We start from the raw sequence: 25,907 nt of genomic DNA on the forward strand, positions 1-25,907 counted from the left end.
CTTCAGAAATAAGTCAAACTCAGTAGTATTTTGAACAACATTAGAAAAGTTTAAAATCAATTTGAAAAGTTGTGATTTTTAAACTGTTGCTTAGTATTTTGTTAAAGATAATAAAACCCAGGGCTGCTCATTTCCCCCTCCCCCGCCAAATAAAAAAATTCTCAACCCTTTTTCTTTTTTTATTTTTAGCTCTCTTTATTAATTTATTTATTTTAAAAAATATTTTTATTTATTTATTTATTTTTGATTAAATACTTTACTATTATTATTATTTTACTATTATTTACTATTATTATTATTTTATTAGAAAAGTTCTGATTTTTAATGACATACATAAGCACACACACAAACTAAATAAATAAAAGAATGAAATGAAATATAAACAGAATAAAATAAACAATTTAAATTAAAAATAAATCAATAAATAAATTTACATAAATATTTTTTTTAATTACCCCCCCCCCCCCCCCCAATTTCGATGACACAACGTGCGCCATAATCCCCGCTTGGGTACCCGTAATTAAAACCATGTAGTTTTAAAGGTTTACTCCCCAGTTTGTCTAAAATTTAAAATTTTGTACCCCCTTAAATATATCAAAAGATATGATTGAAACTGAAAAAAGGGAGGGGGGGGGGATTTTGTGTCGGCGACACTGGGGGGACACCGTTCTCATATTTTTTGAAATAAATGAAACATTAAATAACAATCAATAATCAGTAATAAATAAAGTAAAATCATTGATGGGATCTAGGGTTTGAAAATATCATGATATTTCCAAAAAATATCGAAAATATCCGATATTTTGATATATATCCCATATTTTCAATCAACACAAACTAAGTCTTTATAATAGTAAATACGTCCTAAAATCTAACTCACATTATTATTACAATATATAGACTTAAAAATAAGGTTTCTCTCATTCTTTATATCTAATATTTGATTTTACATTTTTGTCAATTTTAATGAAGTTAATTTAGCATTGTTTCGGACAAAACATTGATAGAGGGCGCTGAAGTCAACTAGCGCGTAAGAGAGACTATAAACTTTCAGTCATGTGTTCTGTTAGAATTGTTTTAATTTGATTGTTTTTCGTACGTACATTTGAAAGCACATTTGCATATTTTATTAGATATTTTTAAAGTGAAAAGTATCACTGCAAACCGTGAACTGAATTATGCAAATGTTCTGTCCTTATAAGTTAAGGAAACAAGATGTTTTTTGGGTTTTAGAAGGTTATGCCGTTAATTTGGTTAGCAACAAAGCTCGTTGATATGAAATTCATGTATGTTATAATATCTTCAATAAACGATTTGCTTTTAAATAAGTGTCTTCTGATCTCAACAGACGGAAATTGTTATTTTCATGGTGGATGTAAGTTATAAACGCTATTAGCGGTAATATATTCTACATTGGTTATGGGGCCTTAAAAACCCTGATAAATAACTATAGACTTTTCGTCATATTGCTGGACTTGATATATCAGAAAAGAATGGAGAACAGCCTAGAAGAAAATTACAGTAGTATCAACTTTCCAAAGCTGAATGCGTTCAACTATAGTTCATGGAAGTGTGATGTAAAAGTTGTTCTAATTGACAGAGGATGTTGGGAATTCATCGTCGGGGAACCAAAACAACCAGCAGAAACATCCCCGGAAGCACTGATAAGAAATTTCGAGCAGAGGAAAGCCAGAGCTTACACAACAATTTACACAAGTGTTGAACGGCAATATTTAAAATTGATTCAGTGTACCGAAGATGGAAAAGAAGCTTGGACTATTTTAAAGGAAAACTTCGAACCTTGTTCCCGTGCTCGTATAGCAACTTTAATCGATGAATTTTATGAACTGAGATATTATCCAGATGAAGAAACAGTTGGAATCTTCTGCCAAAGAGTAAAGGAAAAGCAACTTCAAATCAAAGATGCTGGATTTGAAATACCTGAACTGTTAGTAACATTTCAGTTAATTAGAAGACTACCCAAAGAGTTTGAAAACCTTGTTCAAATATTATATCGCCTGGATGATAATGAATTCACTTACAACAATGTGGAAAAGCAGTTAATAAGCGAATCGGGGAGAATTCAGTTAAAGATGAAAGTCGAGGGATATCTACCCGTAGATAACGCACACATTTCCAAATTGGAAGACTGTTCGAACTTGAATACAACCCCTAAATGGAAGAAAAGTCAGTTCTCGAGCGTTAACAGTGGAAGCAAGCTGAGGCAAACATCGCATGATAGACGAAATCTTCTGGGGCCGTGCACATTTTGTGGAAAGAACAATCATTTATCTAAAAACTGTTATTTCAAGAACAGAAGAAAACCGGATGTCAAACGTAAATCGTCTCAACCAGACAGCCGCATTTTTTACACGGAACATATGGAAGTGCAGAATTCGTCAGTCTCAAGTAATGAAGATACGATAGAACTCGGGGAATTTTTGATAGACAGTGCAGCAACAGGAAATTTTTGCAACAACAAAGAATGGTTTGAATTCATTTGTCCTGTATCTAAACGTGAAGTTTTAATTGGGGATAAAAATTGCACTAGTGAAATAAAGGGCATAGGTGATATAGTGTTTTATGTAAAAGATAATGGAAATTTTGTGAAATTAATTCTTAAAAATGTTTATTATACACCTAATATGCGTAGGAATTTAATTGGAGGTGCAAATATTGATTTAAGAGGGTACAAAATAATTTGGTGTAATAATAAAATTAGAATTTTTACTAAAGATGATGAATATTTCTTAACAGCTCATAGAGTAGGGAAATTGTATGTTATTTACGGTATACCTAACTATAGGAAATCTGAAATATTTAATGTGAATGCATATAATGTTTCCATTAACATAAATGATCTGCATAAAAGATTTGCTCATGTTAATGCTAATTTACTAAAAAATATGAGTGTTAACAATAGTGTCAAAGGTATTGAAAACGTAACCGGAAATTTCGATTCTTGTGTGACTTGTAAAATTGCTAAATCTACTAGAGTTTCTTTAAACAGAAATTATGAAACATTAACTAATAATGTGTTGGATAAATGTTATATGGATTTGTGGGGTCCCGCTCCAGTTCGTTCGCTGGGAGGTAGTTTGTATTTTTTATCGATAATAGACGACTATTCTAGAAAAGTAGATGTATTTACGATAAAAAACAAAAGTGAAGTATTTGATTGTTTTAAATCCTATCTAGCCAGATCTGAACGTACATTAAATTGTAAATTAAAATCAGTTAGAACTGATAATGGCTTAGAGTTTTGCCATAAGCAATTCGAAAAATTTCTAAATGAACGTGGGATAAAAATTGAACGATCTTCTGTTTATACACCTCAACAAGTAGGCGTAGCAGAAAGATTTAACCGTACAGCTTTAGATGGAGTTAGAGCATTATTGCATGAAAGTGGATTGCAAGAAAGGTTTTGGGCTGAAGCCCTGCATACTTTCGTTCACATTTACAATCGATGTGAGCATAAACTTACAAAAGGTAAAACACCAATTGAAATTTGGAGTGGTCATAAACCTTCAGTACAACATTTCAGATTATTTGGATCGCTAGCATATGTACATATTCCTAAAGTTAAAAGGCATAAATTAAACGACAGAGCTAAAATTGGCATACTTGTCGGATATGCAACAAATAGAAAAGGGTATAGAATTTGGTTACCGAAAGAAAAAACTATAGAAGAAACTATTCATGTTAGTATAGACGAGCGTAAAAACGGGGGTAGAAAGTCTTTTCGGTGAAAGTCGTAAAAATGAGTACGCAAACTTTAAAATTGGTACGCTAAATTGGCCGATTGAAGAGGAACATGAAATTATTGAGGAACAAAAATCTGACGCTGATAGAAAACTAAAACCTTTAAACATTTCTGAGTGGGAAAGAAAAGAACGACCGCGAAAAAAGAGCAATAGAGTTGACGTCTATTACTATCCACCTGAGGGAAAACCTAGGTTAAGATCTTTAAAAAAAATAAAAGAATATTGTGAGGAGCAACAAATCGAATTTAAACCTGATGCATTTTTGTTTAAGCCGAAAAATGATCAAACACCGGAGTCAGAAAATGAAAATAGTGACGAGTCTAATTCGGAGAACGAAAATAATTTTACTTGTGACGAAATAGATTTCGCTTTATTTCAGGACGAAGTAAATAACGTAGAATTACCTAGAACCTTCCAGGAAAGTCAAAATGTTCCAGAAAAACTTGAATGGGATCGAGCGATGAATGAAGAATTAAAAATATTCAAAGAAAGAAAAGTATTTACTTTAGTTGAACCCCCCAAAAATTCTAGAATCATAGGAAACCGTTGGGTATATAGCATAAAAAGGGATGATAAGAATAAAATTAAAAAATTCCGTGCAAGATTAGTGGCTCTTGGTTGGAAACAGCGGGCAAACATTGATTACAATTTGGTGTTCTCGCCAGTCATTTGTTTTTCAATTGTTCGATTATTTTTCATTTTATTTGTATCCGTGCTATGTTGGTCTCATGTACATTTAGACATAAAATCTGCCTATTTGTATGGAAGTCTAAATGAGAAGGTATACATGACCCAACCTGTTGGACATGAAGTTAAAGGTGAAGAACATAAGGTTTGGTTGCTTAATAAAGCACTGTATGGGCTTCATCAAAGCGGAAGACAATGGAATTTGGAGTTAGACTCTAATTTACTCAAACTTGGGTTTGAAAAAATGAAATGGTGTAATTGTACTTATAAACTTAAAGATGAAATAGTTTTGTTGGTTTACGTAGATGATTTAATATTATTTGGAAAAAGTAAAAGTAAAATTGATGAAATTATAGCATTACTAAAAAGTAAGTTTGACATCGTAAATTTGGGGGAAATTAAATTTTTACTGGGTGTAAATTTTGAAAAGATTGGCAATAAAGTTTATTTGCATCAAGAAACTTATATAAATAAACTAATGGAAAAATTTAAAGATTTGCCAAGAAATCATGTTAATTTACCTTTCAAAAACAGTGTTGAATTACCTCAAAGGGTTAACGAGAAAGAAATTGTGGAAAATGATGTAATGAAAAAATACCCGTATAGAACTTTGATTGGGTGTTTATCATTTCTAGCTGCGAGAAGCAGACCCGATATTTCTTTTGCAGTAAATGTCATGTCTCAATTTTGCAATGGATATTTATTTAAACATTGGACTGTTACTGTAGATATCATGAATTATGTGTTTAATACTAAAGGTTTAAAAATTTGTCAAATGTTAACAATTCTAGTTTAATTGCGTATTCTGATGCAAACTGGGGTTATAAGTTAACGAATAGGTATTCTACAAGTGGGCATATTATTTATTTTGCCGGTATTCCATTTAACTGGAAATCGAATAAACAGAAATCAATCGCTCTTAGTTCAATGGAATCTGAATTTGTATCTCTAACAGAAAGTGTTAAAGAACTGTATGGTTTTCGAGAGTATTAAAAGAAATTAATGTCGTCAAAAACTTAAATATTCCTATACAATTTTGTGATAATCAATCTGCTATATATTTTTCTAAAAATTCACCAGAAAATGTTAAAACTAAGCATATAGATATAAAATATCAATTCATAAGAGATCTGATCAAAGAAAACTTATTTAGTTTAAGTTATATCAGTAGTAAAAATAATTTAGCAGATTTCTTAACAAAACCTTTATCAAAGGAAAAACTTCAGTATATTGTAAATATTATTTTTGAACTAAGAAAGAATGAATGTACGCCCGATGGGGCCGATTGTTAGAATTGTTTTAATTTGATTGTTTTTCGTACGTACATTTGAAAGCACATTTGCATATTTTATTAGATATTTTTAAAGTGAAAAGTATCACTGCAAACCGTGAACTGAATTATGCAAATGTTCTGTCCTTATAAGTTAAGGAAACAAGATGTTTTTTGGGTTTTAGAAGGTTATGCCGTTAATTTGGTTAGCAACAAAGCTCGTTGATATGAAATTCATGTATGTTATAATATCTTCAATAAACGATTTGCTTTTAAATAAGTGTCTTCTGATCTCAACAGACGGAAATTGTTATTTTCATGGTGGATGTAAGTTATAAACGCTATTAGCGGTAATATATTCTACATGTTCTCTGATGTCTGTGTAAGCACGCTGAGACCGCTTGGTCTTGATATAAATCGAATCATGTAGTCTTAAATCTCCAATTAAACTCGAAAGAAATTAAATTCGTGTAATCATTCTCGAAGTCCATTCGATGTGCCAAATACTTCCTTTCCAGGCCGGTACAGGATGTCTCAAACGGGAATAAATTCAGGTAAGCGCAAATCTTGGTTCAATCTCATATCAATCTGTTGCTTTGATCTGAATAATTCTTTAATTTGAATCTTACATAAATCCCAGTACAGATTATGGTCCGTCGCAGTCCGAGAGCTTTCGAGGGTAATTAAGCTAATTAAAAAGTAGAAATAAATCAAAAAATTGCGAAAATCTAATTCATTTCGTTTTGATTTCGTTGTGCGTAGCGGATTCATCTGGTTTTCCCCCCTTATGGCCCCTGGCGCCATGTGTTATGTTTCACAGTCTGTCTAGGATTCTTAGCGTTGTTTATGGTTTTTTCATTCATGAATAGTGAGTGGCGAAACTTAAAATTCTTTTCCTTGCGGAATATTTTTTCTTTATTTTGGTGTTGAAAAGTTAGATATTGCAACAGTAAGATTCTGAGCATTAATATGCCGAAATCAAAGAAGCAAAATCAGAGTGAAGCGGTGTCTAAATTCACATTTCTGTCGAAAGAATGTATTAGATACTGTGATAAAGTCGGAACTTTAATTTCGGAAAATGAAAACATTGCATTTCTAACGGGCATAAAAACAAAATTGGATAATTTAGCAGGGGGTTTGGAATCAGCATTCCTTTTAATTGAAGATAATGAGGAGTTTTATGATAAATACATTCAAACGTCAGATCAAGTGCTTGAAGCATTAGCTAAAATCGAAATCTTTGTATCACAGAACTCGGGATCCGCTGATCAGAAGGTAAGAAATGATCCGGAAGCAAAAACTCTTAAACTCCCGAAAATGACTTTGATGAATTTTTATGGAGATACAGAGGATTGGATTAGTTTTAGAGAAATATTTAAATCGGCTATTCTTGACAACAGTCACTTAACAGACTTAGAAAAATTACAATATCTCCAGACAGCTGTTCGTGGAAGTGCAGCCAAATTAATTCGTGGCTTTTCCCTCCAAGGAGAGAACTTAAAAAACTGTTGGGATATTTTATGTCAGAGATTTGAAAACAAACGCATTTTAGCCTTAGCTCAAATAAATAACTTGTTTTCGTCTAAAATAACAAAGGTTGATAATTCGAAAGGTCTACTGGAGTTGTTAGATAGATGCAGTGAAGCAGTCAGAAATCTAAAAACATTAGGTTTGGAGTCTAACGCTCTAAGTGACTTAATGATAATTCGATTCATGCTTTCCAAATTGGATGAGTTGGTTAGACAAAGATGGGAATTGACTTTAGATAATCACAGTATACCAAGTCTAGAGAGTTTTAAGTCGTTTATGGAAAAGGAAGCGCGAAGTCTGGAAAACAAAAGGGAAAGTCGAAATGATAGTAGCATTTCGAATCGTAAACCCATGGATAATCGGGAAAATAAAATGGGCAATTCAAATCGATTCCGTAAGCCTGTTGTAAATAGTACAATTGTAGAGAAAGGAAATATCTGTGTTGTGTGCAAACAAAATCATAAGTTATTCAAATGTCCAAAATTTAATTAAAATGCCCCTTGAGGATAGGTGGGGTGTCGTGCAAACTCACAAGTTGTGCGAAAATTGTTTGAGGGATAATCACAGTCAATCGGAGTGCAAACTTTCATACACATGTAAATGTTGCGCTTTGCGCCATCATACTTTGTTGCATAGGTATACTGTGGCTCCAGAGCCTGTCCATTCGGTATCAGCAGTGTCTAATAATGCGGGGCAAAACTCAATGTGTGTACTTTTGTCAACAGCATTAGTTAATGTGAAGGGTAGTTCGGGAGAGGTAATTCAGTGTAAATTATTGACTGATAATGCATCGCAAAAGTCGTTAATCACTCGAAAATGTGCGGAACGCTTACAATTAAATTTTCAGAACACATCTCATCAGTTGATAGGGATTAATGGCCTTATGGCTGAAACTTCTCTTCATTCGACTACCTTTGAATTCTCCGCACACTTTTCTAAAAAATTTCTGAAAATTCATGCTTTCGTAGTAAATCAAATAACCTCACCTCTTCCGAATTTCCGTTTGAGAAAACATTCTTGGCCTCACCTGGAAGGGATTCAGTTGGCTGATCCCACATTCTATGACACATCAGAGATTGACATTTTGCTAGGGGCTGAGCTAGCCACACGTCTTATCATTGGCCCTCCTCTTCGAGACCAGAAAGGAACACCAGATGCCTTGCCAACAGAAATAGGATATGTGCTGGCAGGCAAAGTCGGACATTGCCACAGTGATCGGAAATCTGTATCCCACCTTACTGTGTCATTAAATGAGACTTTACAAAAATTCTGGACCGTGGAGTCTGTGCCCATCCAAGAAATTCAAACTGAAGATGATGAACTCGCGGAAACATTGTTTAAAAAATCCGTTAAAATAGATGAAAATGGAAGATATATTGTAAAGCTCCCAATAAAAGTAAATTCGAATCTAGGAGAAATCAAAACCCAAGCGCATCAAAGGTTTCATCTCCTAGAAAAGAAACTCGATAGAAATCCCGCGTTAAAGGAACAATATGTCACATTCATGAAGGAGTATGAGAAACTTAATCATATGAGTGTCGTAAAATCTGAAGATGTCCATAAGGTCCCTCACTATTATTTGCCTCACCATGGTGTGGTTAATGAAAATAGCACCACCACGAAATTACGCGTAGTGTTCGAGGCCTCAGCTAGAACCTCTAATCAAAATTCTCTAAATGACATTCTTCTTACTGGACCTAAACTTCAGACTCACATATTTTGCAATTTGATAACATTTCGTTCCTATCCCGTTGCTTTTGTGGCTGACATCGCCAAAATGTATCATCAGATTCGTATTGCTGAGGAAGATCAAGATTATCAAAGAATAGTGTGGAGGAATAATCAAGATGAACCTCTAAAAATATTTCGTCTTAACACAGTGACATACGGTACGTTAGCAGCGCCATTCTTAGCTCTACGTACCCTCCATCAACTATGTGACGATGAAAAGGAAAATTTTCCAATTGCGTCAGAATTATCGCGTACTCATTTTTATGTCGACGACTTATTGTGCGGTGCTGCATCTGTTGGAGAAGCAAGATCCATAATACCCGAAATGATAAAATTCATGGAAAGTGGGGGTTTCCCTCTGCGCAAATGGTCATGCAATTACCCGGAGGTAATAGAGAATCTTCCTGATCACATGAGAGCTTCTACCGATACCCATTCCTTTCAAAATGACGCAAATCAGAAAGTCTTGGGTCTTGAATGGAATGGAACTAAAGACAGTCTTCGGGTTCGGGCAGTCCTTACAGAACATGTAAATTCTAAGCGTCAATTACTCTCCGTTATTGCTAAAACATACGATCCACTTGGTCTTATCGCACCTGCCACCATTAAACTGAAAATAATGTTGCAAGAGATTTGGAAAACTAAAATAGGTTGGGATGATTCTTTACCTCATTATCTGCTCGAAGAATGGCAAACCTTTCAGTCTCAAATTTTCGTCTTACAGGATATCTCTGCACCTAGGTATTTGCAATGCGCTAAAGCCACAACAATTGAGCTACATGGTTTCTCCGATGCATCCACAAAGGCGTACGCAGCAGTAGTTTACATCCGTGCTATTTCTGAGACTGTGCGCATATCTTTCGTGGCAGCAAAAACTCGAGTTGCACCAGTCCAGACATTAACTTTACCCCGTCTGGAGTTATGTGGAGCATTATTGCTCGCAGAACTGGTGAACACTATCAAAAAAACACTGTCACTCAGTAATGAGAAAACCTTTTTATGGTGTGACTCAACCATCACTTTAAGTTGGATAGCCAATCCACCCTCAAGCGGAAACCAATTTGTTCGTCATCGAGTTACTAAGATTTTATCCATGTCAAATGTTAAGTCCTGGAATTTCATTCCTTCCCGGGAGAACCCAGCCGACTGTGCAAGCAGGGGACTCTTTCCTAACCAATTGAAAGATCATAAGACTTGGCTTACGGGACCAACCTGGCTCCAAAATGCTTCAAACTGGGCAAGTCCGTCTACAATTCCAGATGTTGTTCGGAACGATTCACATAATGAGGAGGATCTTTTCCTGGCAACCACCGCATCTGAAGAGCAGAGCCTTCTTAAAAGATATTCTTCTTATAAGAAAACCATTAGGGTTATTGGGTGGATTTTACGTTATTTCTACAATCTGAAGCACAAGGAAAGACTTTCAGGGACATTGACTGTTCCGGAGCTAGATCGGTCTTTGAAGTGCATTCTTCTACAAATTCAACAGGAGACTTTCAATACGGAGATTAACTGCCTGAGAAAAAAACGGGCTATTCCCACTTCAAGTCGACTTTTGAGATTAAATGTCTTCTTAGATGCCGAGGGACTTCTTGGAGTTGGTGGTCGCCTGTCAAAGCATCCTACTCTGCCCTATGACCATAAGTACCCTATTATTCTTCCCAAGCAACATCACTTCACAAAATTAGTTGTTGAGCACTTTCATGAAGTCAGTTTGCATGGAGGAACTGAAATGGTTTTATCCTTAATTCGTCAACAATTCTGGATAATAGATGGAAGATCAACAGTTAAAAAATTCCTTCGTATGTGTATAAGATGTTTCCGGTATTCTGCTAGACCGCCCACTCAACTAATGGGCGATTTACCCGCATCTAGAATTACACCTTCAAGGGCGTTCGAAAACACTGGAGTTGACTTCGCTGGGCCAATTATAACAAAATGTCAGCATATTCGCAAGGCGAGCGAATTCAAATCATATATATGCCTTTTTGTGTGCTTCAGCACCAAAGCCGTTCATTTAGAGTTAGTCTCCAGCTTGTCTGCTCAGGCATTTTTAGCAGCTTTTCGAAGGTTTGTGGCACGTCGGGGTCTACCAACTCATATGTATTCGGACAACGGGAAGAACTTCGTAGGTGCAGCGTCGTACCTAAAAGAACTCGTAAGAATGGTCAAAGACCCAATTGTGCAAGACTATTGTGCTTCGAGAAACGTGACGTGGCACTTCATCCCACCGTACGCGCCTAACTTCGGGGGACTATGGGAGTCTTCCATCAAGTTAGCAAAGCGTCATCTGGTAAAAATCACTCGAGGAGCGCTTCTAAATTTCGAGGAGCTAAGTACTCTCCTCTGCCAGATAGAGGCATGTCTAAATTCACGCCCACTGACGTCTCTATCTACCAACGTTAACGATTTCCAAGCGCTTACCCCTGGTCATTTTTTGATCGGGTCACCTTTATTGGAAATCCCAGAATCTGACTCCGCTAATAATCATCTTAGTTTGTATTCCAGATGGAGGTTGTTATTACAGCTAAAAGAGCAGTTCTGGAGAAGGTGGTCCAAGGATTATCTGCAGTCACTTCAACCCAGGACCCGGTGGACCAGAGCAGGACGTCAACTGCAGCTGGGACAAATGGTCTTGGTAGAAGACAAAGCTTCACCCCAAGAATTCATCCTAGGTCGAATCACCAAAATATTTCCAGGGAGGGATGACATCACCCGAGTGGTCAGCATCCGAACCGCCACAGGAGAGGTCACCAGAGCTGTAGGACGTATACGACTGCTGCCGATTAGTGACTGTGCCCCCCCCCCCGGAAGATGTTTCGGACAAAACATTGATAGAGGGCGCTGAAGTCAACTAGCGCGTAAGAGAGACTATAAACTTTCAGTCATGTGTTCTCTGATGTCTGTGTAAGCACGCTGAGACCGCTTGGTCTTGATATGAATCGAATCATGTAGTCTTAAATCTCCAATTAAACTCGAAAGAAATTAAATTCGTGTAATCATTCTCGAAGACCATTCGATGTGCCAAATACTTCCTTTCCAGGCCGGTACAGGATGTCTCAAACGGGAATAAATTCAGGTAAGCGCAAATCTTGGTTCAATCTCATATCAATCAGTTGCTTTGATCTGAATAATTCTTTAATTCGAATCTTACATAAATCCCAGTACAAGCATTACTGTTTTACTCTTTTTCTTCTGTTAACTACTTTTACAGTTGTACAATTCAGAAATAAAAAAATATGCATTATTTGGTACTACACAGTCATAAGACATTTCCTTTTTTTCTGATCAACCTTTAATATTTAACTGGACACTTTTAGCATGATATAAAATTGTGACATTTCTATTAATAAAAATGAATATAAAATAAAAAAGCAGTATTATGTTACTTTGCTGTATTAATACATCATAAAAATATAGTGCATAACTTTTTGGTTATTTCTAATAATAAATGAACAATGTTATAATGAAAAAAATTTTGAAAAAAAATAGAACCGACTTCAAAATTGCCCTAAAAAGTGAAAAATAATTTTATTCTTTAAACACCATCGATAATACTTTTAAACATAATTTTTGAAGTTGGCGCAAAAACGATCGATAAAATCATTCACAGCCATAACTCAACTACAAGTATAAATTTACCACATCCAGTTTCTTCACTACCACATGCATTACGCATTGATGACAGCATATTTGAGTAACGATATAAATGTTTCGTTCCTAAGTTTGGATGATTTTTTGATAAAAATATGAACGAAGCATGGTTACAATGGATTTTAGTTTTTGTTTTTGGCCAACTTCAAAAATTATGTTTAAAAGTATTATCGATGGTATTTAAAGAATAAAATTATTTTTCACTTTTTAGAGCAATTTTGAAGTCGGTTCTATTTTTTTTCAAAATTTTTTTATTTCATTCTTTTTAGTGTAAATGCAGATGTTTCAGTAAAAGTAAGAAGTTACCTAGTAAGAAGTGCGGCTCTATATCACTGTATTGCTTTAGAAAAGCCTTTATTCAAAATTATCATTACAATTACTATTAATGTTACAGTTATATGGCACCAAACTTTTATAACGATGAGTTTCATATTGTCGTGTAGATGAAAATAGCGAAGACAATGTGAAAGCCAAATGAAGCGAATACTCGTTAGTCTCAACTCGAGATCTTTATTCAGGACCACGAATGAACGTTACATCTCCTTATATACTGTTGGATATAATTTGAGGTTATAGAGCTAATAGCCTACAGCTAAGCTGAAAATTAGGCAACTCATTTCCAACTGAATTTTGAGGGAGTGGTCTGCCCGAAGAAAATAAAACATGAATCATTCTTTACACTGAAAAACATTTATTTAACACATATTATAAAAATGGTTACAATACAATAATTTGGTCCTCCGAAGAAAAATTAAGTTATGTTAAAAAGATCTTACAATAAGTCCATGCAGGTGTCAAAAAGTCATGTCGATGTTCCATAGTGAATCCCCACAGGTAGATGGACGGCATCGCAATCTCCCCAGAATTGCAAGCTGGTCAGTTCACACCTTATGAGCCAAGTTCACTATATCAGGGAAAAATATCGAAGATGGACACGATCCTTTTTCCTCGGAGACCAAACGACCCACTTAGATTTGACTATAACTTTTCACTTTTATGGACGTCATGGCAGCACGCGCTTCCAAAACTGAAGACATCAACAGTGAATCATTCAGAAAAGATCAGACCTCACCTGAGAGGCCAGTAGCAAAAACTTATGATGACATGGACGAACACATTTACAAACACAAACAACACAAGACGAGGAGACAAGTGAGAGAAAAGTAGCCATCGAGCTATGGCCGGTCAAAGTATTTATAGCCAGATCCGACCTTGCTCGTAACAATGTGACCTTAACTTTTTTTGCATAGTGCAAGAACAACTCAACCCGAAAAAACGCAGCTTGCAGGTTGCACAATTCTTATTTAATTTAACATTCAGCACCCAACACCTCAACATGGTTTTCTCATGTGATCGACATGTGCTTTGTCGGAAGTTTACCGACATCTGCCGAGTGACGGCAACCAATCATAGCGTGCCACATATTTTTCCGAACACTTCCGATTCATACTCGGACATTTGAGTGTCGGTGGCAGGTGGATGGGATTTCCCGTGCAAGGTTTTTCCCGGAATGGCAAAAGGTAAGTTACAAAATGTTTTTTTTAAACAATATTGGTGAAATCCTTCAAGAAACAAAAATAAAGGCATTTAGCCCAACATATACAACTTGAAAAAGTACTGGAACTTTCCAGACTTGAAAAGATACAGAAATTAATAGAACATTCGAGAAAATACGGGAAACAGTAGAAACAAAATTTTAGTAAAATTCACTTTGTCCTAGTCGGGATTTGAACCCGGGACCACTGTTATCCATGGATGAAAAGTGCGAACTTCGCTACAATATCATTTTAATCATTTAATAGGGAAATTTACTGTTTTTTGCCCATAACTTTTTTTTCTAAAGAACAAATATGGTCAAACAAAGTAATGGGACCTAAGTTGAGCCATCCTCTATCCATTAAAAAAAGAATCATCAAAATCGGTTCACTAGGTGAGACGCTATGAGTGGACAAACAAAAAAAAAAAACATACACACGGTATGAACTGATAACCGCCTCCTTTTTGAAGTCGGTTAATTAATATAATTTTTATATTGAAAGTACTATAGTTGAAAAAATAAATATGGAAAATATCAAAATATCATGATATATATCGACTGATATATATCGGCAAGTCCTGGATCAATGAATAATTACCATTTGTAGTCTTTCTTTTATTTCTTTCATTCCACCAATATCCTTCCAATATACTGGTTTAACTTTCATGTTCCACTTTGACGATTTTAAAAGAAAAGGAGTAAATGATGTCAGAACTTTTTCTAAATCTTCAGTATTCAGATTGGGTGTTCTACTATCCTGTAGATTAAAACAAATAAACTACTAAATAAAATGCTAAATATGAATTTTTTATTGTTTTTCTTGTATCATATACAAACATATGCAAGCTGCCATTTGAGGGCTCTGAAAAGGCAATTGCCATTGTCCCCTTCTCCCACTACAAGCAACAATGTATTTATTCATAAAATACGCAGTGAGCATAGTTTGGCTTTGATAACTTGGACTAGTGGGAAAATATTGAAATTTCATAAATTATAACAGTGAAATGAAAAGTGAAATTAGAAAATGCATTATATGCCCAAAAAAATAATAAATTTTTTTCATCAAATCGAAGTAAATGCCAAGCTGTTTTCACTGTGGAAAGGATTTATGTCCCTACCCCCCCCCCCCCTAAAACTAGTTAAAATAACATTGTTAGGCTCCGCCAGCAGAGCCGGATTTGGAAGTGTGGAGGCCCTGGGGCAACGAAGGAGTGGAGGCCCCTAATCAGGGTTCGAAAAGACCATCATATTTTCGAAAATATCCAATACTTTGATATCTATCCGAATATTTTGATATATATGTATATATCCGATATTTTTGACCCGTGAAAGTTAGGATGTTTTGTAAAAATTTTATTGTGGGGGCCCATTTGTTGTGGAGGCCCCGGGGCAGCAGCCCCGCCTGCCCTCCCCTAAATCCGGCCCTGTCCGCCAGTGGAGCAAGAGTTAGCGCCCGTGCAGTGGAAAGCGCAGTAAGTGCCATTGGAAGGTAATTGAAAGTTACTTACCTTGTTTGGTAAAAGTTCATAACGCAAAAAATGGAAAATGCAGTAAATGCCCGGAATCTTATTTTTGATGCCCTGTAAAATTTATTTGGCACTTACTGCATTTTCATTTTTAGTCTTCAAATCATGTTACAACAAGTACCAATACAAAGAAATGGTACAAGTGTAAAACTTAAGAGCTTTTATTCAATAACAACGTAAACATCAAAAACGTTACATCACTTAATCATCAAACGTAAATCTCTTTCTCAAACTCGATAATTCCGAAAAACATCCAACGTCTTACAAAAATCGTAATTCCAATCTGCATCGTTGCCATTCTCAGTAACCCAAGTTCTTGCTTACAATCGGCCATCCTACAATCTAGTCGTCCACGACCTAGAGTATATAGTCTTGCAAGTGAATAGGCAACTTCTTGGCTCTTTGCTTACGGAATGTATATACTTCGTCGTTCATATGCTGTGTAGTCTCATCAGTCTCGGGAAACGGGGAGATGAGTTCGCTCGACGGTAACGGTTCGCTAGCTTGTAATTCATCATCTGAATGCTGCACGTCACATTGTCTAGTGTGCTATCTTCTTCGTTCACAATGTGAAATAGTTTGATTTGTGAAGCGTGTGCAGTAGTCGTATGTGGCCGCCTTTTGCGCCCTTGCCCTTGTGTTCGGAAGTCCGCAACTTGATACACATCTGATGGTAGGACTTTAATTGTTGCAAAAGGACCTCGGTACTTGACTTGAGTTTTAGTGCTACTTCCAGTACATTCTGGCGCTCGTTTTATCACAACCACATCGCCAACTGAATACTTATAAGCTTCGCAATGACGATTGTCAAAACCATGTTTCATTTTCTTCTGAGCTTTCAAAATGTTTTCCCGGGCTTCTTCTCGGAGTGATTCAGGTCGTGAGTATTCATCGGAATCAGGCAGCAAATCTTTTGGAAAATCTCCAAGCTTCACTGGTTTAAAACCGTATAACAGTTCAAAGGGTGGTTTACCTGTCGATTTGCTTGGGGTCCAATTTATACACCGTTGAACATCAGATAGTGTTTTATCCCAATCTTTGTGAGAATCCTTTCGAACAGCTGACGATATCATTGGGATAAGAACACGATTTATTCTCTCGACTTGACCGTTTGCTTGTGGTCTTCGACTGCAATTCAATGTATGTTTTATACCATACTTTGAACAAAACTCTTCAAAACTATCTGACTTGAAACATTGTGCACGATCTGTTACCACACGATTAGGACTTCTAAAATCATTTATAAATTCTTCAAAGTGTTTTAAAACACATTTAGATGAGCAGCTGGAACAAGGACATAAACGTACAAATTTTGTCAAGTTATCAACAAATACCAAGAGTTCGTTATTGCGATTTGAACTTAGAACAAAAGCACCCAGAAAATCTAAATGAATTATGTCAAATGGTCGTTTTCCTGGTGGGATAGGGTTTAGTTTTCCTTGAACTTTTCCTGATGGAATTTTCGCAAAGGCACATGTTACGCATTGTCGTATATGTTGTCTAATGTAGCTGATCATCCGGGGAAACCAAAACTGTTGAGATATTAAAGAGACAACTTTATCTGCTCCAAAATGTCCAGTAAAATCATGAAATCGTACAGCAAGATACTTTCGCATCGACTTGGGCATTACGAATTGTTTTCTTTTCTTCCCATCTACAACTGGCACATGGTATAAAATGCCGTTGATAAGTTCAAATTTGGCATCAAGATTCTTCTGCTTGTTCAGTTTAGGATTTTTCAACATTTCATTAATAGCTTGCAGTTCCTCATCTTGTGACTGTATCAGGGCTACTTTGTCCTCTTCCGTAGCAATGTATAACACTATAGGCTCCGACTGATTATCGTTTCCCTTGTCTTGCCTACACTGATTTTCATCATCAGCGTTTTCAATCGGAGCACGACTTAGGGCATCCACATGCAGCATTTGAGATCCAGGTCTTTGTTTTACTTCGTAGTCGAATTCGCTCAATTGCTCAGCCCACCTGGCAATTTGTGGTTTTATATTTCTTTGACTGTTCAAATAAGCTACTGCAGAACAATCCGTAACTAGTGTGAATCTGAGACCAAGAAGCAAGGGTCGAAGTCTATTAACGGACCAAACTACAGCTAATAATTCTAATCTGCTAGAGTGATACTTTTCTTCATCTGTGGTTGTTCTCCGACTAACACAGTAAACAAGATGTAACAAATTATTTTCATCCCGTTGAAGTAACATACCCGCCAATCCCAAAGAACTTGCATCAGTGTGAAGTTCAGTTTCATGACGTGGATCAAATAATTTCAAAACTGGCTTTGACGTTAATATTCTACGAAGCCTCTCAAATGCTTCTTGGTGCCTATAATTCCAGAGAAACGATTGGCCACTCTTCAATAATAGAGTAAGTGGAGCAGCAATGGAGGCATATCTTTTAATGAATCGTCGAAAGAATCCTGTCAGTCCTAAGAATCGGCGTACTTCTTCCTTAGACTTTGGTACAGGAAATTCAGAAATTGCAGAGTTTTCTCGGTCCAGGTCGAATACCTTCTCTGGTCACAACAAATCCCAAGTATTCAACTTCAGACATTCCAAACTCACATTTTGATAATTTCAGAGTTAATCCTGCATTACTTAAACCTTTAAGCACTTCTCGCAGTTTAATCATCATGGTTTCAAAATCTAAGCATCCAAAAAAAATATCATCCACGAAACACGATACACCATTCCACAATAAATCTCCCAAAGCTAGCGACATACACCGTTGAAACACGGAAGGACCATTCGCTAAGCCGAAAAACATACGTGTTGGTTCAAAATGCCCATCGGGAGTGGTAAATGCTGCTTTTCGAGAGGATTCATTGTCCATTGGGATCTGGTTAAAACCTTGGCAAGCGTCAAGTATGCAAAACAAATTATAACCAGATAGTTGGTCGAGCAAATCATCAAGGCATGGTAAGGGGAATTTATCTTTGACTGTTTGAGAATTTAATTGCCTGTAATCGATTACCATCCGATATTCCCCCGTTTTTTTCTTTACTAGCAAAACTGGACTACTATATTCGGAAGAGCTGTCTCTAACTATTCCTTGTTCTTTTAATTCTTGAATAATATGGCGTAACACTTCCCGTTCATGATGAGAAGCACGATAAGGTGAGCGAGCTACAGGTGAGCTACCTGGTTTTTCAGAAATACACATCAATGTATTATTGACGCATCCAAGTTCATCCGGTTTTAGTGCTATGCATGCTCTGTATTCATTCAATAAATTGCAAATTTCCTGTTGTTGTCGAATGTCTATACAAGGGCCGACTTTAATGTCTTCACGTGTAATCTTTTGCCTAATGACTTCTTTTGCCATCAAAATATTAATTTTTCTACTGTCTTCTACTGAATCAGTTTCATTAGGGATTTGGTCGATCTTGAGAGGCTCAGGTTGTAAAATCCCTCTTTTAATAACGTGATTTTTTTTGAGATGCATAGTTTGGTAACTAAAGTTGGCGACTGGTAGTATTGTTTTACCACCATCAAGGTAAACTGCTGTTTCAAGATCTTCACTTTGTTCCTTAACTAACACAATTCCATTTTTCTGATCAACGTTGCTTACTACATGGATTAATTGCACCGTACGGGGTTGTATTTGAACAGGTTCGGAAACTCTGAATACAACTTTTTCTGGGACTTCATCGACTTCGATATTGCACATCTTCTTAAACTCACTGATGTGAAACAGTTTAGACATTCCCTGCTTTCGAACCATGACTAAATCGGGAAAATCTATAATGTCATTTCCAATGAGAATATTAGGTCCCTCAAAAGTGCCATCAGACACCACATAAAGCTTGACATCTGTCAAATGTACATTGTCCACTGTTACTTGTGCTGTGACTATTTTAAAAGACTCCGTAACTCCACCGATACCCCGTATGTTGGTTGAAATTTTACTTAAGATGATCGCATTTATTTTAGTTACAAATGTTTCTTTAATCATTGATATGTCTGCTGCGGTATCCATGATTGCCTCCGTAGTGATGCCGTTAATAACGATAGTCTTAGTACTTACGTTTCTGTCCGAAGGATTCGAATGAGAAATGTTCACTAGAGGAGAAATAGAGGGTTTCTGTGGACAATCCTTTGTTCCATGACCTTCCATTCTACACCTGGTACACAACTTGGGTCGTCTCAATTTTAGACAGTCACGAGAAAAATGTCCCTTTTCATTGCAGTTATAACATACTATGGATTCTGTAGCTCTAACACGCGAAATGTCTTTATTCCAACTTTCGTTTGAAGTATGATTCTTTCTCAAAATAAACTCTGGACGGTCATTCACTTGAAGTTTACCCTTAAAAGTATTGTCCAGTTCTATGTATTCATCTATCTTATTAGTCAATTCAATTGGTGTATTTAATGATGACCATGTGCTCAAATAGTAATCTCTTACTGCAGAAGGAGCCACCTCTTTGATACGATCAGAGATTATCAGTCCTTTTAAGTCGTCCACACTTTCAATTTTCAGTCCTGTAGTCCATCCGGTAAAATATGTTTCTAACTCATAATAATATTCACGCCAGCTCTTTCCATCCTTAATCTTATGTGAGTAAAATAGTTGTCTGAACTTTTCGGGACTTAATTTATATCGCTTTAAAAGCAAATCTTTCACGTAAGCATAATCTTCGGCATTTTTTTCTGGTTCTTTCAGAATTAATTCAACAATATCACTTGGCAATACTCCAGTAAGACACGCCATCCACAATGTCGATTCCATTTTAACTCGCGTCATCACTCTTTCGAAATGGACAAGATACAACCCTATGTCGTCGTTAATTGAATCGAATTTTCTTAACTGAGCTTGCCAATCCACCTTTGGTAATTCTGACACTGCGCTGCTGGTAAGTCTTTGCTTCTGACTCTAATTTCTTTAACTAAAGTTCGTGTTGGCGCTTTTCGCGCTCAATTTCATGTTGGCGCTTTTCTCGCTCAATTTCCTTTTGGTACTGGAGCTGTTCCCTTTCAAATTCCTGTTGGCGTTGCAACTTTTCAATTTCCTGTTGGCGCTTTTCCCGTTCGATTTCCTGTTGTCGCTTTTCCCTTTCAATTTCTTGTTGGCGCAGTTCATTTTCATGTTGGCGCTTTTCCCGTTCAATTTCTTGTTGGCGCAGTTCATTTTCATGTTGGCGCTTTTCCCGTTCAATTTCTTGTTGGCGCAGTTCATTTTCATGTTGGCGCTTTTCCCTTTCAATTTCTTGTTGGCGCTGTTCATTTTCATGTTGGCGCTTTTCCCGTTCAATTTCTTGTTGGCGCAGTTCATTTTCATGTTGGCGCTTTTCCCTTTCAATTTCTTGTTGGCGCTGTTCATTTTCATGTTGGCGCTTTTCACGTTCTTCTTCACTGAGTCGTTCGACATCTAAGCTCGAAATGATGCCCTTAACTATTTCTTCTTCATAATTGTCATTACTTAAGATAACTTTGATCAAACGTATAACTGTTAGGTTTTTAACATCATCTTCTCCTAACTCAGTGGCAATATATTGCAAATCTCTCTTCCTGACTCTTGATAAATAGGACATTGCTTCAAAAAAAAATTTATTATCCCACTTCTGAAGTGTAAAACTTAAGAGCTTTTATTCAATAACAACGTAAACATCAAAAACGTTACATCACTTAATCATCAAACGTAAATCTCTTTCTCAAACTCGATAATTCCGAAAAACATCCAACGTCTTACAAAAATCGTAATTCCAATCTGCATCGTTGCCATTCTCAGTAACCCAAGTTCTTGCTTACACAAATATGATATAACCCGCCCTCATTTGGCGACATCTGATTTTTTGCACAAAATTGAAATATTTTTCTCGCCATTGAGGCGATAATTTTTTAAACATGGCATCCCTGGCGAAACTAACCTGTGTTTGGCAACCTGAAGATTTGGCAATCTTAGATCTGTTCAAACTTGTTTACTTTTTAGCGGTTCCATGTTAGATAGATTCTTATTTTTTTGTGTAATATACCTTACAGGAAAGCTTATTTTGTGTTGGTTTAAACTCAGTAGTTGTGTTTTGATGAATAAATATTAGAAAATGCCAGTTTCTTCAAACTTGAGCGTTAATTATGAGTAAAATCCAACTGAGGTGTGTCTCGACAAGGAGCCATTGTTTCATATGTTGTTTCAGCTTGAGTGTAACGATTTATACAATAAAAACGTAAAATTTTCTTTTCTTAGAGAATTAAAAAAAAAAAATTATCACTTCTGAAATTCTTTATATTTTCACAAAATCTTGAGGGTTTCTTGCAGTTTTTAATTTTATGTTAACTGCATGTAATTTTTTTTACAAAAATAGTACGGTTATTTTATTCTAAAAGTTAATTCTTATCCATGCCAAGAACCATTCCGGCATATTCTGTAAACGTACCTCCTTTAGGTACAGAATTTCTGAAAATAAGTTGAATCTAGCATTTTATAAAAATATGAAGGTGTTATTTTATGTAAAATATAGTAGATATTTTTGGTATGTATTTTGAAAGCATTTCTGGATAGCAACTTAATGCATGGTATTTTTGTATTGTTTATGTTTGCGATGTTCTGTCGAGATATTTTTACTTTTCATACATCAAAATTTGAATAAAAAAGCGTTTTTTTGGCTGAAATAGTTATATTTTGGGGATGTTTTCTGCTTTAAGTATCGCATATTGAATCGCTTTGTTCTTTTTTAGTAGAGTATAAGAAAAGTTTTTGTTCGATGAAATGCATGTTGGAAAATATCTTCCATTTCTATTGGAACAAATTTCTTTGATGAACTTTAATAGTAATTTGTTAATTAAAGCATTTTAAATATCTTCTAGTAATTTTTCTTTGTGTACAAAAATTTTCCAGTTTCTGGTATTTTTGAAGCAAATATTTGCGATGTTTTTTGCTGTGGATTTATGTTGTTTTTATATATATTGTGTTCTGAAGTGCTTTGATCATGTTTATTTATCTGAATTTTTCCTGTTGGCGCTAAAAAAGCATTGCTAAGAAAGATGTATGACATATGTCCTCACACATCGTTTTCTTGGCGCGAACAGGAAAAAGTCGCCAAGAGTGGAGTATATGACATTAGTTCCCAAAGAAATATTTGCTTCAACAAAATACACTTCCCTTTTTAACCCTTCAAGCGGCCGTGACGTAAAATTCCTTCACCCAGCGATGTATTGAAGAGCGGCCGTGTCGAAAAATTTGGCCTTGAATATTCTGCTTCGAGAACGGCTGCGGCGTAAAATTCTATGGAAGAATATTCATGGTGAAATTTTTCGACACGGCCGCTCTTCGATACATCGCTGGGTGAAGGAATTTTACGTCACGGCCGCTTGAAGGGTTAATTGCTATTACGTTAATTAAATAATATTACAACAAACAAAATGTTCAGTTCTTTGAAATAAAATTTTTCTGCACTACAAATTTTATTTTTTTATAGATACACTAGAGGACCCGACAGATGTTGTTCTGTTCAAACTTTGTAAATTTAAAAGTTAAAAAAAATTCAATAAACTATGAAGTGTTTAAACAGTTCGGTTGAAATAAATAAGCAAAAAAAAAAATGTTTTAAGCTGCTTTGGTGTCAGAATGCATATATTTATTACAACTTGATTTATCTAATGCCCACTGAGCAGTTATTTTATTAACTATTTTTTCTCCCGTACTTGATGATTTGTTCCTTCAGCCATACTCAAAGGGAAAAATACGTCCTCAGGTATATTAAGTGGAAAAATCTAACTACCCATCTAGAACAAACGGGAAATCTCGCTGCAACATTCCCCATATGAAAAAGAATAAAACAATTGAAAGGATATAGTTTAGAAAAATGATAAAGGTAAAAACAGTTCTCTGAATAAGCGAAAATCACTCATCCCCCTCTCCCCACCACTTCTGATGTAAAATAAACACATTTTTCAACTAAAATGACTAAAAACTCTTTAAATATGAAAAACAATTCTTTGCAATTTGAAATATTTCGCCAAATAAACAAAACATACAATAAATTACATTAACAGTAGCTTTAAAATGTAAACAAATGATCACGCAACTCTATTTTTTACAGCCAAAGTCGCCAAACCACCACGTTACTGTAATCCAGCCGATCAGTGAGTGAAACTAACTCCGACCGATAAGTGGTCCGATCTTTTGAACGAAAACTTTTTAAACTACATGTATTGCCTAATTTGTTCTTTCCTCCAAAGATAAAGATCTTTCACTGTTCTGATCTTTTGTGTACAGAACTACCCTGTTGTAATTTATCTGGACGAAAATAAAATTTGTTTCGTCTTTAAATTCCATGATATTTTCCTTTAATAATGTACTGATTGGTTAGATAATCCTTAAAGCAGCCGAGATACAAATGTTGCTAGGTACAGTACTTTCTGATCATTTGGTTAGGAAAACCTAAAGCACCGATCCGGTCACATGGTTCAACTATGACGACAGAACACACGTTTTGAGTGAACATTCCAGTACTTTACTTTAAAATATATCACGGGACCTAAAACCGTTGCTTTTAAGAAATGAAGGCTTCACTCTGTCTCTTTCTCTACATTTTATCTATTCCCAGTTGACATATCACAGTAGGAAATTTCATTACAAAAAACTGAGCTGGCTTTCTTATTGTCCTTTGGCAACGGGGTAAATATTAATTTCAATTCTCGCTCAACAATAGGTTAAAATAAATATTAATCATTTGGGAGACATAACCATCCAATGTTTAAATTAATTAATTAATTAACAAAAACAATTCCGGTTCGATCCATCGCGCTTCGAAACCATGCTTGCCACAACTTAATTACACACAAAAAAATTGATCAAAATCGGTCCAGCCGTTTAGAAGCCTTATGGTGACAAACGTCCGCACAGAAGATTTTTATATATTAAGATATGCGAAACTTAAAATCATATTATACACTGGTGTAAGAAATTAAGAGAATTTTCAGATTTGGTTAATTATCTCCAGAACTACTGGATCGATTTTAATGAAATTTGGTACGTACATACATTGAAACAATACAAAACAAATAACCACCTAAAATTTAAAATACACAAGCATGATCATAAATAGCACTCGTTAGAGTCGGATGGTATGAAACAGGAATTGCAAAATTGAAAAAAAAAGGGGGGGGTTAGTAGGGGGTACGGTCCCTTCTAACAGACATATAGGCCTCGCAGTGTGACTCCATACTTGAAATAAATCAGTTCATGGGATCTTTAAGCAATTAATACCACTCGTTCCTCAATGCCGTTCTCAGGCTATGGATGGTCCTCGGAGGGGTGTTGTGAGTTGCTGTTGCCCACCTGAGAGCATTCCAGACATGTTCTACAGGATTGGAGTCTAGAGATCTACTTGGCCAATCCATCGAGTGAATATCCTCCCCTTCCAGAAATTCGTCGACCAGAAGAGCTGTATGTGGTCATGTGTTAACATCCATTAAAACTAACTCGGGGCTAACAGCGCCCCTCAAGATGGGATCTTAGGGCTCCAAGACCACATCCCTATCTCTCGCAACTGTCACACAGCTTCTCTCAAAGACATGAAGGGGTGTGCGGTCATCCAACATGATGTCATCCCAGACCGTCAAACCACCATTGCCAAAATGGTCGATTTCGCGGATATTGGAAGGCAAATAGCAAGTCGTTAAACGACTATTCTTGTCCTACCACCACCGCCATAATGGTTGATTTCACCAATATTGGAGGGTAGGTAGCAGGTTCCTGCGTCCATGTAAACGTAAGACAAGAATCGTCGTTTAAAGCTGAAATGACTTGCTATTTGCCTTCCAATATCCGCGAAATCGACCATTTTGGCAATGGTGGTTTGACGGTCTGGGCAGGCATCATGTTGAATGGCCGCACACCCCTCCATGTCTTTGAGAGAAGCTGTGTGACAGTTGCGAGACATAGGGATGTGGTCTTGGAGCCCTCAGATCCCGTCTTGAGGGGTGCTGTTAGCCCCGAGTTAGTTTTAATGGATGTTAACACAAGACCACATACAGCTCTTCTGGTCGACGAATTTCTGGAAAGGGAGGATATTCACTCGATGGATTGGCCAAGTAGATCTCTAGACTCCAATCCTGTAGAACATGTGGGGAACGCTCTCAGGAGGGCAACAGCAACTCGCAACACCTGTCCAGGAACCATCCATAGCCTGAGAACGGCGTTGAGGAACGAGTGGTAATAATTGCAGTGCAGTAGAATACCTTTATTGCACT

At 36.2% G+C, this 25,907-nt stretch overlaps 1 protein-coding gene across 1 annotated transcript in view; it reads right to left on the reverse strand.

Annotated features, from left to right (window-relative positions):
• Positions 1–14,840, reverse strand: part of LOC129216233 (ribosome biogenesis protein SPATA5L1-like) — a 52,345-nt gene extending 37,505 nt beyond the window's left edge. The window contains exon 1 of the mRNA XM_054850432.1: positions 14,772–14,840. Coding sequence (XP_054706407.1) covers positions 14,772–14,840 — 69 coding nt within the window. The remainder of the gene's footprint in view (positions 1–14,771) is intronic.
• Positions 14,841–25,907: the final 11,067 nt, after the last annotated feature.

Source organism: Uloborus diversus, chromosome 2, assembly GCF_026930045.1.
Source record: "Uloborus diversus isolate 005 chromosome 2, Udiv.v.3.1, whole genome shotgun sequence".
Lineage (NCBI taxonomy): Eukaryota > Metazoa > Arthropoda > Arachnida > Araneae > Uloboridae > Uloborus > Uloborus diversus.